At 42.6% G+C, this 17,585-nt stretch overlaps 2 protein-coding genes across 4 annotated transcripts in view; one reads left to right on the top strand and one right to left on the bottom strand.

Annotated features, from left to right (window-relative positions):
• The window catches only part of LOC127576942 (catenin alpha-3-like), a 1,199,293-nt gene that overhangs the window by 499,786 nt on the left and 681,922 nt on the right, over positions 1-17,585 (top strand). The gene's annotated exons all lie outside the window — the stretch shown is intronic.
• The window catches only part of LOC127576807 (leucine-rich repeat transmembrane neuronal protein 3-like), a 231,492-nt gene that overhangs the window by 158,665 nt on the left and 55,242 nt on the right, over positions 1-17,585 (bottom strand). Inside the window, exon 3 of one of the 3 annotated variants that reach the window (XM_052027572.1) lies at positions 7,700-7,802. The exons of the other annotated variants lie outside the window; for them this stretch is intronic. Within the exon in view, the coding sequence (XP_051883532.1) occupies positions 7,782-7,802 (21 nt within the window). The 3' untranslated portion in view covers positions 7,700-7,781. Of the gene's footprint in view, positions 1-7,699; positions 7,803-17,585 lie in introns of those variants that run through there. 3 annotated transcript variants of the gene reach the window in all.

Below are 17,585 nucleotides of genomic sequence, written 5' to 3'. Positions count from 1 at the left end.
AATTTCTGGGAATGGGAGACTGTCTATGAAACAATTGGATAACTTTATCATGTTGCAATAAAGCGAACGACAAGGATTTCAGCAATAGGTTCTCTGAGGTATCGAGAAGCAGAGTTATGAAATGGGAAACGTGGGTTTTAGTGATGGAAATGACCTGGAATTAAAATCCCTGTTCACTATTGGAGGAAGTTGTGAACCACTTGGAACAGTCTGAGACTTTGGTTTGGGTAAAGAGAGGGTGGTGAGGAGATAGATTTTGAGTTTGGTGCTAAAGACCAATGAAGAGAGGCCATTTCTGGAGATACCCTGCTACATTTGGATAGACACAGGTAGAACCAAGCTGGAAAAGTCCAACTGAATTGGACATTGGAGGATTTTGTCGCCTGCATGTCAAAAGTTGACGAGAGGATGAGAAATAACAATGCACCATAAATGCAGGTGCATTAATAGTAAGACTATCTCTGCGAATCTAAAATACGACCTGTGCACACTATCATCACCCTCCCCACTTATTCTGTAATTTTGGTATTTTATCAAAGGGAAAAAGAATGAACTCTGTCAGGGTTTTATCCTTTCCACATAGTATTTGAACATAATTACCGTGCATCCTTCCAAGAGCTTTACACCTACTGCGATCAGCTTGTGCAAAATATTACAGCTGCCACAATTGATGTCAAACCACAAGGAAAAGCCCTTATGTAGCAGTATGCAAGTAATGCCTTTGAGACTGTGCCAAGGTTAGCGTTTGCAAAAGGCTCGGCGAAAGCTCAAGCCATCTTATCTATAATATTGGTTACTGAACACCAACAGATAAAACTTTCAGACACAAGATCAGGTGTTCCAAGTGGAAAAGGCACACAAATGTATCCTCAGAAAATGATCAATGATTCTATGACAAAGAAAGGTTAACAAACTCATTTAAAATGGACTAAGGCAAGTATACAAATTCAATGAAGTATTTTATAGCAATCCCCTCTCATATCTTATTTGAACTTTCATTATCTTGATGACCCATTTTAATGTGACTATGACTCTTAGAAGACAACTATACAATCAAGTTAATCAAAATCTTCTGTGTGCTTGCCTCAGATTTCATACAGTAAAAGGATATCAAAAGTTCAGAACAAAAATACAATGTAAGCAGTGACTGGATGTCTTTCAAAAGCCTTTGGTGAACTCGTTGAAGGCAGGTAGACAAATATGACCAAAGAACTGTCAGGGACATTCTCAATGAAAACAAGAGCATCAAATAATTCAAAATGCATTACTAGAAGATGTTTCATATCCTCCGGACTTCTCAAAGTGCTTTATAAACAACTAATTACTTTTGAAGTCATGTTACTCTTATCCTTTTGACCAGTCCAAAAGCCAACCAGGTACACAATAAAAGAAATGACAAATTAATTCATTTTTAGTGGCATTGGCTAGCGTATCAGGAGACATACCTTGCCCCTTATCAAAAATTCCCCTCAACATCCTCAGAGTGTAATCAGGTCTTAGTTTAAACCCCACCCAAAGTTCAACACCTCTCCTGAGATTGACTGATCCTATGGCCAAATGGAAGATTTCTTGACTGCCCCATGAATGATTCATGGTACAGTAGCAAAGGGTCACAGGCACAACCCACAAATGAATTCAGTTTGAGATTTGCTGTAAAAGATACCTTCTGCGGTTTCTGGAAATCTGCAAAGAAAACAAATAATGGGGGAATGCCTCGCAGATCAAACAGCACACGCGGAGAGAGAAACTGAGCTGAAAGGCTAACTCAGAGGATGAGGCTAAGGCTGTTTAATCTTGAGCCCCTTCCAGCATTCCAATGGGATTGTGAATGATCTGAGATTTGCCTCCGTACACCCACCATTTCCTACATCTTTAGTTAACAAAAAATTAACAACCTAAGGCTTAAGATTCACATGTAAAAGTCATCCCTTGTCACTGCTGAAGGGCCTGGTTATGATTTTCAGGGTGTGTCCTTTACTTCTCGAGACCACAAGCAACAGAAGCAGTTTTTCTCCATCTAACCTAGTTGTAAAGTGAAGAATCGCAGCACTGTTTCAGGGACTGGGCCTGTCTGACCACTGATAGCATAACTATCCTCCAGGACTACAGTGAAGTCATAGCTAGGTGACGTGCTGAAGTATCTGGAGTAGGCCATAGATGGCACAGTGAGGCAGCAGTGCAGCTAGCAGAGCTGCTGCCTCAACGTGTCCAGTGACCTTGGTTAAATCCTGATCTCTGCTGCTGCCTGTATGCAGTTTGCATGTTCTCCCTGTGACCACATGAATTTCCCCTGGGTGTTCCCACATCCCAAAGACATGCACATTGCTTGTTAATTCACCACCGTAAAGTTGCCCCTGAGAGCAGCGTCTGGGGGCATTGATGGGAATGTGGAGAATAAAAAATGGGATTAGTGGGAATAATATTTGGTGGTAGGCACAGACTCATTGGGTCGAAGGGCGTTTCCATGCTGTATGGCTCCATGACTCTGCCTATGGCTCTAAAACCCAACCATGACTCCGAATTAAAATGGAGTCATGGAACTGAGGATGGATTTGCATCCAGGATAGTTGCATCCAGGATAGGTTGACAATACTGGTGCCAGGTAGCTGGAGTTATAGATCTATGCTTATAAAATGTTGCCAATTAATGCAGCAAAATTGGAACAGATGTCACTTCCAGATCTGTCAACAAGCAGAAATTTTAGCTTGGGACAATGAAACTCTCTCCGAAAATTAGAGGTAACAGTGGGCGGTACAAAGATTTACTTCAGACTGAGAGCCTGAAATGACCTGAGCAATGAGCTCCATGAGCCTCACAAATACAGCCAACACAAATTATCATTTTATACAGTTGATCTCCTGATTTATAATTTGCATTTCTACAGCACCTTAATCATGGTAAGTGTCTCACTTGCTTTACAACAAACACTGACAGCAAAACACAAAACAAGATATCAGGGAAGATATCAGGGGAGATAACCAAAATCTTGGTTAAACAGCTAGGTTTTAAGAAGTATTTTAAAAGAAGGAAGTGGGGTGGAGTTGTGACTTTGCAAAAATCTGAGTCCTTCCATATACTGCGGAAAACTGATGATAAATCAGGTGCATGTTTCAGAATTGAGGTGGATTCCCTTCTCATCTAATTACTGTATGTTCATTACACGGAGCCTCACTGTAGGTAAGTGCACAGTTTCTCTCTTCATCCTTTACCACCTCATGCCCATCAAGAATGAACAAAAACACAGAATTACTGTTACTCTCATGCCCGAATATCTCTTTCTGGGGGTTGTACCATGCACTCCTGCAAACTATGAGGGCTCCAAGCCGGCCAAAGGTTTTCTTTGGGCTAAAACTAGCCTTTCAGAAGCACAGAAAATGGTTCAAATCATTCGGTAGGTGATTTGAATGATTTATTGTGAAAATAACAGCATGCTATATATTAGAGCTCTTTACCTTGGAGCTGGAGCTTTGACTTTTTAAAAATTCATTCATAAGACATGGTCATCAGTTGCATGATTGGCTTGTATCATCAATAATGCCCAATCAGAGTGGTTTCATCAATTCCAAAATATTGATGTGGGGTCAAAGTCACATATCAGCCAGATGAGGTTAAGGTAGCAAGTTTCCTTCCCTAAGACACATCAGTGCTTTTTACAGTGACCTAACAACTCGAAAATTTCATGATCACTTGTACTAGTACCAGCTCTTTATTTCTGGGTTTTTCTATTAAATTCTCTTTCTACCATGACAGGTTATTAAGCCAGTAAATTTAGCCACTACATCACTATGCCTCTTCACTCCAAGGAGTCTTACTGCTCCAATGTGGAAACAAATGGTTGAAACATCGAAGCTTAGAGTGGGAAAATGAATAAATAAAATCTGGCAAAATTGACACTACTTCAAGCAGACTTTTTCCATCCAAGATCAAAGCTATTCCTTTCACACCAGGCATGTTACACGTTATTAATCTATATTTTCTTCCAGTTACATGGCATGTGACTGTAAGAGTTCAAGCTTTGGACTGGTTTTGACTCATAACTTGCAAAGATCAGTTGTTGTCAGAAAGAGAGTTTGGCACCAGTGTGAGGCTACAAGCTTACCAGTTTTAACATTGCAAAAACATGAGGAAGTTGCAGATGCAATTAATGTTTAAGTACAGGAAAATCAAAAAAAACCTACAGATGCTGTAAATCTAAATTAAAAACAGAAAATGCTTGAAACATTCAGCAGATCAGGTCGTAAGATGTTCTGACGAAGGGTCTTCGACCCGAAACATTCACTCTGTTTCTCTTCCCACAGAGGCGGCTTGACCTGCTGAATATTTCCAGCATCTTCTGTTTTAATAATGTTTTAGAGTACATGGTCACTGTGGAGAACCAGTCACACTTTTAAATTGATTGCCAGATAAACCTCACTTTCCCCACATAAAGATAATTGTTTTCAAAAAAAAAACAGAATCCTATTTAATGCAAAAGAACTGGCCTATCCAAAATTTCAAGGGCAAATACCAATGTGAAGTGGCTCATTGCCAGATGAGAGAATGGGCCAAGGAAGTAATTTTGCTCTAGGTGTTTGTATCTCTGACTCATATTCTTGAGAAATATATAACCCTTAGTGTGGAAACTTCAGAGATGAATATCCAGTGAGGTTCTTTTGATCATCCACTATAATGTCATTTGTGCATTTCCCAATTTTTTTGCTGTTCAAACCATGATATGTATCCAGAAGAATCTAAGCAGAAATAATCTTTCAAGATTTAAAGCAGAAAAAAATTCCACTCCTTTCATATTCCTAAGGATTCAAATTCATAATGTTGTTTCTTTCAGTGTTATGCAATTAAAAATCAGCCCACTTCTGGAATGAAGCATATCAACAATCATTTCTGGGTTACCGTTTGACACTCACAAAGGTTTACCAAGCATTTCACATCGTGAGTCACCCTTCTGACCTCAATGCAATTTCCACTTCAAGGGTGCACTTGATGAGGTTATTCCTCATTCAACAATCTTTTTGGAGCATTGCAGGGAATGTTTGACCACAGTATTCTGTGAGGGCTCATCATTAGCATTCCCAAGATAAGATGACCTTACTCCTGCAGCACTGACATCTGCAAGGAAAGTCATTTACTTAACTACGTCCATGGAATCTCCCTTTATTAAAATAACACTCCAGCAGCAACTCCAGCTCCCCCAACTCCCATATTCAGTATTGGTATTGGTTTATTATTGTCACTTGTACCGAGGTTTGTCACTTTTCTTGCATACCGATCGTACAGGTCAATTCATTACACAGTGCAGTTACATTGAGTTAGTATAGAGTGCATTGATGTAGTACAGGTAAAAACAATAGCAGTACAGAGTAAAGTGTCACAGCTACAGAGAGAGTGCAGTGCAATAAGGTGCAAGGTCACAACAAGGTAGATCGTGAGGTCAGAGTCCATCTCATCTTCAGCCCTGCAATCTCCTCCCAACCTCCCTATTTTTTGGCCAACTACATCTGCATCATTCCAGTGCATCATAATCCAAGCAACAGACATTTTTGGCAATGATACCCTTTAAATAATTAATTTGTTTCTGTTTATGGTCTTCAAAGTGATCATTGCAATATTGCTGGCAATATCCTTGTAAATAACCTGCCAATGAAATGGGAATGAGATGAGAAGTGAGAAAGTTTAGAGAGGAAGTAAAAAAAAGGAAATAGAGAGGCAAAGAGAACATGAGAAAATACTGGCAGCAAACATAAAAAAGAGACCAAAAATAGTCTACATGCATGTGAACAGGAAAAGGAGAGGTGGGGCCAATCAGTGGCCAACAAAAGAAGTCCAATGGAGCAGAGGGCATGGAGGAGGTCCTAAGTAAGCACTTGACATTAGTCTTCAGGAAGGAAGATGATGCTACTAGAGTATCAACAAAGGAAGATATAGTTGAGGTGCGGGATGGTCTAAAAATTGATAAACTGGAGGTAGCAGAAAGGCAATCACCAGGTTCAGGTGGGATGTGTCTTAGGTTACTGAGGGAGGGGAAGGGGTAAATTGCATGAGCTTTAGCCATAACCTTCCAATTTACAGATTCAGAGTGGTGTTTTAGGTCTGGAAAATTCCAACTATTACTCCCTCATTCAAAAAGAGGTGCAGGGATTAACCCAGTAACGACAGACCAGTCAGTTTAGCCTCTGTGGTAGGGAAGGTTGTGGAAACAATTGTCAGAGACAAAATTCGCAGTCACATGGACAAGTGTGGATTAATAAGGGAAAGACAAGATCGATTTATTAAAGGAAAATTGTATCTAATTAGGCCAATAAGGTTTTGTGATAAAGTAACAGGGAGGGGGCAATGAAGGAAATGTGATGGTTGTGCTATGTGGACTAGGAATGAACATCACCAATAACCTGTCCTGGTCAAATCACGTAGACGCCGTGGCCAAGAAAGCTCACCAGTGCCTCTACTTCCTCAGGAGGCTAAAGAAATTTGGCAAGTCCCCTTTGACACTCACCATCTTTTATCAATGCACCACAGAAAGCATCCTATCTGGATGTATCACGACTTGGTATGACAACTGCTCTGCCCAGGACCGCAAGAAACTGCAGAGAGTTGTGGACACAGCCCAGTGCGTCACAGAGACCAGCCTCCCCTCCATGGACTCTGTCTTTACCTCTCGCTGCCTTGGTGAAGCCGCCAGCATCATCAGAGACTCCACCCACCCGGGTCATTCTCTCTTTTCTCCTCTCCCATCAGGCAGAAGATACAGGAGCCTGAGGGCACATTCCACCAGGCTCAAGGACAGCTTCTATCCCATGGTGATAAGACTATTGTATGGTTCCCTTATATGATGAGATGGACTCCTGACCTCACAATCTACCTTGTTGTGACCTTGCACCTTATTGTCTACCTGCAATGCACTTCCTCTGTAGCTGTGACACTTTACTCTGTACTGTTATTGTTTTTACCTGTACTACTTCAATGCACTCTGGACTAACTCAATGTAACTGCACTGTGTAATGAATTGACCTGCTTTTTTTAACATGTATTAATAATTTGGATTTGGGTGCACAGCTTACAATTTCCAAATGTGCGGATGATGCGAAACTCGTCGGTTTAGTGAAATGAGGAGGAAAGTAGATAACTTCAAGGAGATGTGGACAGTTTGATGGATGGGCGGAGAGATGGCAGACGTAATCTAATGCGAAGAAATGTGAAGTGTTACGTTTTGGTAGGAAGAATGGGGAGAGGCAATATAAACCCCGAGGGCACAATTCTAAAAAGAGTACAGGAACACAGAGATCTGATGGTAGATGTGCATAATGCATTGAGGAAAGTGGTTAAAATAAGCACACAGGATCTCTGGCTTTATAAATAGAGCCACAAAGCACAACAGCAAGGAAGTCATGGTGAACCTTTCTAAAACACTGGTTCAGCCACAATTGGAGTATTGTGTCCAGTTCTGGGAGCTGTACATTAGAGAAATGTAAAGACTTTAGAGAGGGTGCGTCTGAGATTTTGTGCAGTGATTTCAGGGATGACGACTTCAGCTATGTGGTAGGACTGGAGAAGCTGGGGGCTGTTCACCTTTTTTTTATTTACAGCATGGTAACAGGCCCTTCCGGCCCAACAAGTCCGCACCGCCCATTTTTTAAAATCCAAATTAACCTACCCGTACGTCTTTGCAACGTGGGAGGAAACTGGAGCACCCAAAGAAAACCCACGCAGACACGGGAGAAGAGTGAGGGGGTCTGCAGCCCGGCCTTGCTGGTGTTGGGCAGCCGAGCCCAGCAGATTGAGTCAGGTTAGGTGGGATGAGTTTTTTTCTGTGGGGGGGGAAATAAATAGATTAAGGAAGCACCAGTTGGCGTTTTGCTCCAATATTAAGGCTCGGGTGGACAGTATGCTGGGTGGTATAAACATGCCAGTGTTTTACAGTGAAACCTTGGAACAGAGGAAGTTATGATGGAATCTGATTTAAGTAATAAAAACAGAATAAAAGCTTCCCATTGGTAGAAGAATCTGGAACCAGGGACATGGAGTGAAGCTGATTGGCAGGGGAACAAAAAGTGACATGAAGAATGTTTGTAACACAATGAGTGGCTTGGGTCTGGAATGAACTGACAGGAATTGCAGCATAGGCAGCTTCAATTGTAGCCGTGGACAGGTAGTTGGATAAGCATCTAGGAAAAAAAAAGAAAATAATTTACGCTGTGGGAAAGGGCCCAACTGGGTCACTCTTTCTAAAGCTGTTGTGGACTTGATTGGTTAATCAGTCTTCTTCCACACTGTAATCATTCTGTGATTCTATGAAGGATTTCATAAACAATGAATACTTCTCTTCAGTATTCACTAAGGAGGGGGGTGTTGATGATGCTGAGGACAGTGTTGGTAAGGGTAACGTTCTAGAGCATGTAGATATCAAGAGAGAGGATGTGTTGGAGCTGTTAGAAAATATTAGGACAGACAAGTCCCCAGGGCTTGACGGAATATTCCCCAGGCTGCTTCGTGAGGCGAGGGAGGAGATTGCTGAACCATTGGCTAGGATCTTTGAGTCCTCGTTGTCCACAGGAATGGTTCCAGAGGATTGGAGGGTGGCAAATGTTGTCCCCTTATTCAAGAAAGGTAGTAGGGATAGTCCAGGGAATTACAGACCACTGAGGCTTACGTCTGCGGTGGGCAAGCTGTTAGAAAGGATTCTAAGAGATAGGATCTATAAGCATTTAGAGAATCATGGACAAATTAGGGACAGCCAGCATGGCTTTGTGAAGGGAAGATCTTGCCTCACAAGCCTGATAGGGTTCTTTGAGGAGGTGACCAGGAAGATTGATGAGGGTAGTGCAGTAGATGTGGTCTACATGGATTTTAGTAAGGCGTTTGACAAGGTTCCACATGGTAGGCTTCTTCAGAAGGTCAGAAGCCAAGGGATCCAGGGGGGCTTGGCCGTGTGGATTCAGAATTGGCTTGCCTGTCGAAAGCAGAGGGTTGTGGTGGAGGGAGTGTATTCGGATTGGAGGGCTGTGACTAGTGGTGTCCCACAGTGATCGGTTCTGGGACCTCTACTTTTCATGATATTTATTAATGACTTGGATGAGGGGGTGGAAGGGTGGGTTAGCAAGTTTGCAGATGACACGAAGATTGGTGGTGTTGTGGATAGTGTGGAGGGCTGTCGAAGCTTACAGAGGGATATTGATAGGATGCAGAATGGGCTGAGAAGTGGGAGATGGAGTTCAATCCGGAGAAGTGTGAGGTGGTACACTTTGGAAGGACAAACTCCAAGGCGGAGTACAAGGTTAATGGCAGGATTCTGGGTAGTGTGGAGGAGCAGAGGGATCTGGGGGTTCATATTCACAGATCACTGAAAGTTGCCTCACAGGTGGATAGGGTAGTTAAGAAAGCTTATCGGATGTTAGTTTTCATAAGTCGTGGGATCGAGTTTAAGAGCCGCAAAGTAATGAGGCAGCTTTACAAAACTTAGAGTACTGTGTCCAGTTCTGGTCGCCTCATTATAGGAAGGAAGTGGAGGTGTTGGAAAGGATGCAGAGGAGATTTACCAGGATGCTGCCTGGATTAGAGAGAATGGATTATGAGGAGAGACTAAAGGAACTAGGGCTTTACTCATTGGAGAGAAGGAGGATGAGAGGAGACATGATAGAGGTATACAAAATATTAAGAGGAATAGATAGTGGATAGCCAGCACCTCTTTCCCAGGGCACCAATGCTCAATACAAGAGGGCATGGCTTTAAGGTAATGGGTGGGAAGTTCAAGGGAGATGTCAGAGGGAGGTTTTTCACTTAGAGAGTGGTTGGTGCATGGAATGCACTGCCTGGGGTGGTGGTGGAGGCTGATACGTTGGTCAAGTTCAAGAAATTGTTAGATAAGCATATGGAGGAATTTAAAATAGAGGGATATGTGGGAGGAAGGGGTTAGATAGTCTTAGGTGTGGTTTGAAGGGTGGCACAACGTGGTGGGCCGAAGGGCCTGTATTGTGCTGTATTGTTCTATGGTTCTATGGTTGTGTCCACCGGGAGGAGTGCCAGATGGAAAATAGGTGACTCAGTTCCAGATTCATCCCCACAATGATATGGAGGAACCACAGTCTAGATGACCAATGCATGCTGCAGGGAAGGGGCAAAACTCAAGCCCAGCCACTTGCATAGGTGTCGCCCTGGGGGTAGGGTGAGGGGTTGGTTAGGGTATTGCCTGAATTTTCAGTAAGATTTGTCAAATTTATTGTAGATTTAATTTTTTCTAACTTATTTACTTGTTTGTTATTGTTAAATGTCCCTATATATTCTAGTAAATATTCATATCTGAAATTAGTGTAACACAACTAGGTAGTCTAGGGCAAGGCTGTAGGGCAAAGTATCTTTAAGTCATAGAAGACTCTATAAAAACATAATTAGGAATTCTTGCTAACTCAAGAAAAAAAACTGCATATAATTTCTCATTTATCTAATAAATAAATAGCTTATCAGTCACCACATCAATTAATCATTTCAGATTTGGCAACCATTTGGCGATCATATTGGTGTTTCCATTCACTCCAATACAATTGCCTAAAGTTAGTACCAAAAATAACAATTGTTTGGAAAATAAAACAAGCACATCTAACCCATCTTTCTAACAGCAGAAACAATATTTGCAAGCTTCAGACTGGCCCTTACTCCAGATTAGATTGGAGCATTTTGTCCGGCTTGCTCTTTTGGTCTTTCAGGCCTGTTGTGGATGCTTACATAAAGATTATACAACCTGCCCTTTCTTCAGTGAACTAGGTTATTATAACTCATGGCAGGAAGCATCTGGGGAATGTGGTTACCAGAGGATTTTCAGGCTGCCACATCAGTCAAATGTATCATCCCAGTCACAGAGTTACTGGCATGTTCAAGGAATCCTTCATTATGAACAAAACAATGGAAACCTTTGCACACTTAAAACAATGAAAAAGTGTGAAGGCAGGGCAGATCCAGCTGATGCGGTACTGAATATCAACAACAAGAGGAAGTCTACTCAGTCTGAAACCTGGTGATGCTGCTCAAACCCACTTAAAATGGTGTAACACAGTAATATGTCAGTTAACCAGCAGGAAATGTTTTTATTTTCAGATATTTGTGATTGATTCTTTAAGGTGATTAGATTGCTCAAGATCCATTGGGATTTACCGAGAACTACCATGAAACTCCAGTTAAAGCTAACATTGTAATTTTCCATCTACAAATTATGGCACAATTAATTACTAAATCAGTTAATAAGTCAAAGTAGTATGTGTACCTAATAATTCAATTAACTGCTAATTTAAAAAATCAAACATTAAATGTACTTTATAAATCGTTATGTTTCTCACAATATTTAATAGCATTTCTCTCTAAAGTGTTAATGTACAACTCAGTGTTAATGTGTCAGCCATGATGCAGCTGCCAACAGCCTGTCCTGGTCCAACCACATAGATGCCATGGCCAAGAAAGCTCACCAGCACCTCTACTTCCTCAGGAGGCTAAAGAAACTTGGTATGTCCCCTCACACCTGCCCAGATTAAACTCCATCTGCTATCTTTCTGCCTATATCTGCAACTAATCTTCGAGTCTCTGGAAACATCTTTGTATTATAGCTTCAGTTTTCTTAATAATTAAAAAAAAATTAAGGCCCCTGGTTTGTTTGCTCTTGGTATTCACTCACCAACTTTTATCGATGCACCATAGAAAGCATCCTATCTGGATGCATCACGGCTTGGTACAGCAACTGCTCTGCCCAGGACCGCAAGAAACTGCAGAGAGTTGTGGACACTGCCCAGCGTGTCACAGAAACCAGCCTCCCCTCCTTGGACCTCTTGCTGCCTTGGCGAAGCAGCCAGCATAATCAAAGACCTCACCCACCCGGGTCATTCTCTCTTCTCTCCTCTCCCATCATGCAGGAGCCTGAAGACAGATACCATCAGGCTCAAGGACAGCTTCTATACTACTGTGATAAGATAGGTTCCCTTATACGATGAGATGGACTCCTGACCTCACAATCTACCTTGTTGTGACCTTGCACCTTATTGTCTACCTGCAATGCACTTCCTCTGTGGCTGTGACACTTTACTCTGTACTGTTATTGTTTTTACCTGTACTACCTCAATGCACTCTGTCCTAACTCAATGTAACTGCACTGTGTAATGAATTGACCTGTATGAACGGTGTGCAAGACAAGTTTTTCACTGTACCTCGGTACAAGTGACAATAATAAACCAACACCAATATACTGGCCCCAGTCTAAAATTGTGGGTTCAAGTCCCAGTGCAGTACATTCCAATGCAGAACCTTTGGATAAAGCATTTATACCGAGGCTCTGCCTAACCTCATAGGCAGATATAAAAGATTTCAGGGCTCTAATTCAGACAAATGCAGGAGAGTTATTACTGGGGAGCTCTACAGTATTCCTCCATCAATCAACATTACTTTATTGCTGATTTTGGGAGTGTCCTCTGCACAAATTGGCTGCTGCAGGTCAAAGAATGGTCACACTTCAAAACTACTTGCTCAACTGTGAAGCACTTTCAGGTGACCTGAGGTCAAGTCAAATCAAGTCGAGTTTATTGTCACATGCACAAGTACAGTGAAGTACAGGTACAATGAAAAACTTGCTTGCAGCAGCATCACAGGCATATGGGTTCAAACAACACACAATCTAAATTATACATAAATTACACCAGACAGTGAAGAAAAAGTAGACTGTGCAAAACAAGACATTTGTACAACTAGAGGCAAGTCCATGGTAGTGCAAGAAGTGGACTGTAGTGTTCCGTTGCTGAGGTAGGATGAGGGTTGTGTAGGTCGGTTCAAGAACCTGATGGTTGCAAGAAAGTAGCTGTTCCTGAACCTAGTGGTGTGGGACTTCAGGCTTCTGTACCTCCTGCCTGGTGGTAGCAGTGAGAAGAGGGCATGGTCTGGAGGGTGGAGATCCTTGATGATAAATGCCATCTTTTTGAGGCAGCACCTCATGTAGATACTGCCAATGGTGGGGAGAGCTGTCCCCATGATAGACTGGGCTGTGTCCATACATTCTGCAGCCTCTTGCATTCCTGTGCATTGGAATTGCCGTACCAGGCTGTAATGCAACCAGTCATCTGTAGAAGTTTGTTAGAGTATTTGGTGACATGCCAAATCTTCTTCAGCTTCTAAGAATGTAGAGGTGCTGGTGCGCTTTCTTCATGATTGCATCTATGTGCAGGGCCCAGGACAGGTCATCTGAGATGTTAACGCTCAGGAATTTGAAGCTACTTACTCTCTCCACCTCTGACCCACCAAATGATAACTGGCATGTGCTCTCCCGACTTCCCCTTTCTGCAGTCAACTGTTAGCTCTTTGGTTTTGTTGACGTTGAGTGTGAGGTTGTTATTGCGACACCATTCAGCTGGGTGTTCTAACTCGCTCCTGTATGCTAACTCATCACCAGCCGTGATTTGGCCAACAACAGGAGTATCACTGGCAGATTTCTAGATGGTACTGAAGCTGTGCTTGGAGGTAATGCAGGTCCTGAACAATGTGGTATAAATGCAAATATTTCTGTTTCTAGAATTATTTTGATAAACCTGGGTCTCCCTATGGTAATTCACATTTTATTAAGCAAGGATGTCTTCTCATGGTTTTGTGATGGATGGCATTGTGTGCCAGTAAAAGATAAATAGCTGGTAAAAAGGTTACCTGGCACTCCTTATTTCAGGGCAATACAGTTGAAAAAAGTACTGTGGATGAAACACAAAACAGTAAATCTCTGATAACCTGCTCTCCGATTGTTCAGAAATCCTGATGGTTTGGCATCCGGCTGACCAGATTCTGATTCCTGAGCTCCCTTTAACATCCAGAGTCCTGTTCCTGTGCTCCCTTTAGCACAGTGGGCCCCGGTGCTGCCATATCCATTACGGGACACTGGAATCTCTCAGTCTGGCTTTCCCCTTGCCTCTCTTGCTAAATGGTGTGCGGGTAGCTCTTGGTTTTCCAGCTGTCATTTATTTGTGTGCGTAATTCCCAGTGGGCAGCTCTGGCAGGTGAGGCTCTGCACCTCAATTACGCAATTGGAAAATTCACCTTCAAACTTCAACTCAGTTGAGCTATTATGAATGAAACTGAACTCATTATCAAAGACGGTAAAACTGCACAGGAAGAGTGATTAGGTCACTGTGGTGAGATGAATAACCTATTCTCTTTGCTTGGCACTTTTTGTTCCATGTTGCGATTAATGCTCACCGAGATGCAACCTAGATTTTTTTTTCAGTTGTTAATTATGAATTCAATAGCTCAGCGGAAAAGGGATGCTTCACCTTCAGGTTTCAGATGATATTAAGTGGCATACAGAGGTATTTTGAAAGTGCTAGCCTACAGTGCTACATTTCATTTCCATTGAAGTATCATACCGTAAATTTCCTCGATGGTGCATCGGTTTAACCTTTGCAGAAATCTGACATTTCCAAAGTATGGATAACATCTTTCAAAGTACAGGCAGTTCGAGTTGCAGACAAGATGAGGTGCTGCAAAAACTCTTGCTTCTGATAGAGGGATTCGGTATTCTAATTTTCTGAAGGCAGCAACTAGGTCTTCAATCCTCTGGCTGCTAAACACTTCAACTTAATGACAAATTACTTAGACAAGGAGAAGGTCATTGAACATGTTAAATTGGTGCTAGTGGTCAATGAGCAGGTGAAGGAGAAGCCTCAGTGTTTTGCCCTTTATTGTTGGAAACTATTTCCTAGAAATTCGCACGCTAATGAATATCAACATTCCCTCAAGTGGAATGCAATTACATTGGTTGCTAGGTCACACTGCACCATTCTGGTAATTTGACCGGGCATTTATAGACACTGATTGTGTTTGTGCAGATTGGCCAGCTTCCATGTAATGATGTTCTTTCCAGTGCAGTGCTCGTGCCCCTTGTCCAACCCTTCATATTAACTGATCACCTGACCACCCACCAATGACCTGGCCTAATCCCCCACCCCACAACCCCACCACCACTTTCAGTATGAGATAAGGATTAACAAGAAGACCTTGTCATTGGCTGAGTACTTTCAGCATCTGGTTGGCAGTCAAACTCTTTTACCCCTTCTTTTCTGAACTGACAAACTAAAAATTAATGTGCACATTTAACTATTTTGTATTGGTTATTAGAGGCAAGTCATGCTTGGACTGTATAAAACACTAGTTATGTCACAGCTAAGCCACTCCATATAGACCTTGTCATTCTCATTACTGAAAACTTGTCATGGCGTTATAGAAGGTCCCCAGAGGAAGTTCACTTGGATTTGGCCAGGACATGGGAATTTGAAGTATGAAGAAAGATTGGATAGGCTGGGATTGTACTTATTTTGGAACAGAGGGGTGATTTAATCATGTTTAAAATTCGAGAGGCCTACATGGAATTGAGGCAATATTTTCTCATCCAGAGCATGCTGGGAAGCTGCCTGACTTTCTCTTGTACAAGTAATTTGGCATTAAGTTGCCTTGAAAGGAACATTAGTTGGGAATGCGAAGTCTGCTTCTCTCTCCATTGATGCTGCCTGACCTGCTAAATATTACCAGCACTTTCTGTTTTTATTTCAGATTTGCAACATCTGCAGTCTTTTTTTTACTTCCAAAGCTGTAGATAGGGACTGCAAAGTGAATTAAGGCATTTTCCTCTTTGGTCTTTATGATGACAGGTGAAAGATTTAAAAGCAACCTGAGGGGCAACTTCTTCACACAGAGGGTGATGCGTTTATAGAACGAGCTGCCAGAAGAAGTGGTTGAGGCAGGCATAATAACAACAATTAAAAAGCATTTGGATAGGTTATGGATAGGAGGGATTTAGAGGGATATGGGCCAAACACGGGCAAATGGGACTAGCTTGGTGGGCATCATGGACGAGTTGGGCCGAAGGGTCTGTTTCTGTGCTGTATTACTCTATGATGCTATGACATCAAGAGCAGAGTAGCTTCATTTTATGCCATAAACCTCTATGGTTCTGTGAATTCAGAAATGGGGCATTCAGCACAGTAATCTAGTGACCTGGGTTCAATCCTGACCTCTGGTGCTGTCCTTGTGGAGTTTACCCATTGACCTCATGGGTTTCCTCCAGGTGCTCCTATTTTTTCCCACATCCCGAAGAAGTGCGGGTTGGCTGGTTAAATGTCCACCCTGAAATTTCCCCTGGTGAGTCAGTGAGTCATAGGATCTGGGGGGAGTTGATGGGAATGTGGGGAGAAGAAATTATGGGATTACTATAAATGTCTGCTTGATGTCAGCATGGTCTTGGTGGGCCAAAGGACCTGTTTCCATGCTGTATAACTCTGTGACTCTCTACACTCCTCCATTCCCTTTTAAAAGAATTCATAGATTTAGCATCAGCAAAGCTTTGCGGCGGAGAACTCCATCAGTCTCAGGCTGCATGCTTTCTCATTCTACTCCTTCAATTCTTCTTGCGTTGACCTTAACTGTGTGACCTCTCATTACTGTGCAAACAATCCATCACTATTGCCCTGTCATAATCATAATGAGACCTTTGCTAATCATCGCTTAATCTTTTCAGATCTAGTGTAGTGGCTCTAACTTCTCAAGGCCTTCGTCATTACTGCAGAACCCTGGTGCTGGGTGATTTGTTATTGCAGAATCTGCAGACATTTATAGCTGTTCCTCTCTCCAGAGCTGATTTGAATTTAATTGGTCAAATGGCAGAGGAAACGTGGGTAACTGAGTTCACCAAAGTCAAGCAGACAAACTCAGTGGCAGAGGTCACAAACAAAGCTCCTCATGGTGTCAGACCCTGCACTAACTTTTTATTGTCTTCAGGCTGGGAGACTGATTTGGGAACCAGCCAAATGTTCAGCAGAGGGATTGACTGTCAGGGTCTTCCGCTGGGGCAGGCCAGGGGCAGGAATGCAGGTACAGAGAGTGGCTGGGGCAGGAGAGAGAGGACCAGTGGAGGTGGGAGCAAGGCCTGGCTGGAGGATGAAACAGGAACAGGATGGGAATGGCAGAACCAGAAGCAGAAGGAGAAGACTGTGAGGAGGCTGGAGCAGGAGAGTGGGAGCTACACGAAATGTGGGAGCAAGAGGAGGGAGCTGGGTAGAGGTGAGAGCAAGAGCAGTATTGGGGGGGCGGGAAGGGAGGTTTGGTTGAGGAGAGGCTGGGGCAGGAATGGGGGTCTTTGGAGGGGGAGGCCTGAGGCAGGAGAAAGGAGAAGAATGCGAGGTAGAGTGGCTGGAAGTAGATAGAGGAGTCAGCAGGGTCAGGACAGTGTACAGCTGAGTGGAGATACAAACTTACTTCAAAACATCACTTGTTTCAGCTTGCGTTGTGTTTATAAAGGTAATGTGATTTGAAACAGGAGGCAGAAGTTTTTCCCAGGAATACCTAAGAATGTTTATCATTGCTGTACCAAAACTCCCAAAATGCTGCTCGACCTGCTGAGTTCATCCAGCAGATTGCTTATTGCTGCAGTATAATTTCATTGTCTTTGTACAAAGTATCTCCATTTATTAAACCCAAGAACCCAAATGATTTGCGGACAATTTTGCCACCTTTAAATGTCTTAAGACATTGAATCCCTAGGTCCTTGTGTTCCTTCCCACTCCTTAGAACTGTACCATTAAATTTAT

Source organism: Pristis pectinata, chromosome 12, assembly GCF_009764475.1.
Source record: "Pristis pectinata isolate sPriPec2 chromosome 12, sPriPec2.1.pri, whole genome shotgun sequence".
Lineage (NCBI taxonomy): Eukaryota > Metazoa > Chordata > Chondrichthyes > Rhinopristiformes > Pristidae > Pristis > Pristis pectinata.
The sequence above is the reverse complement of the archived record's forward strand: the minus strand, read 5'-3'. Positions and strand labels throughout refer to the sequence as shown.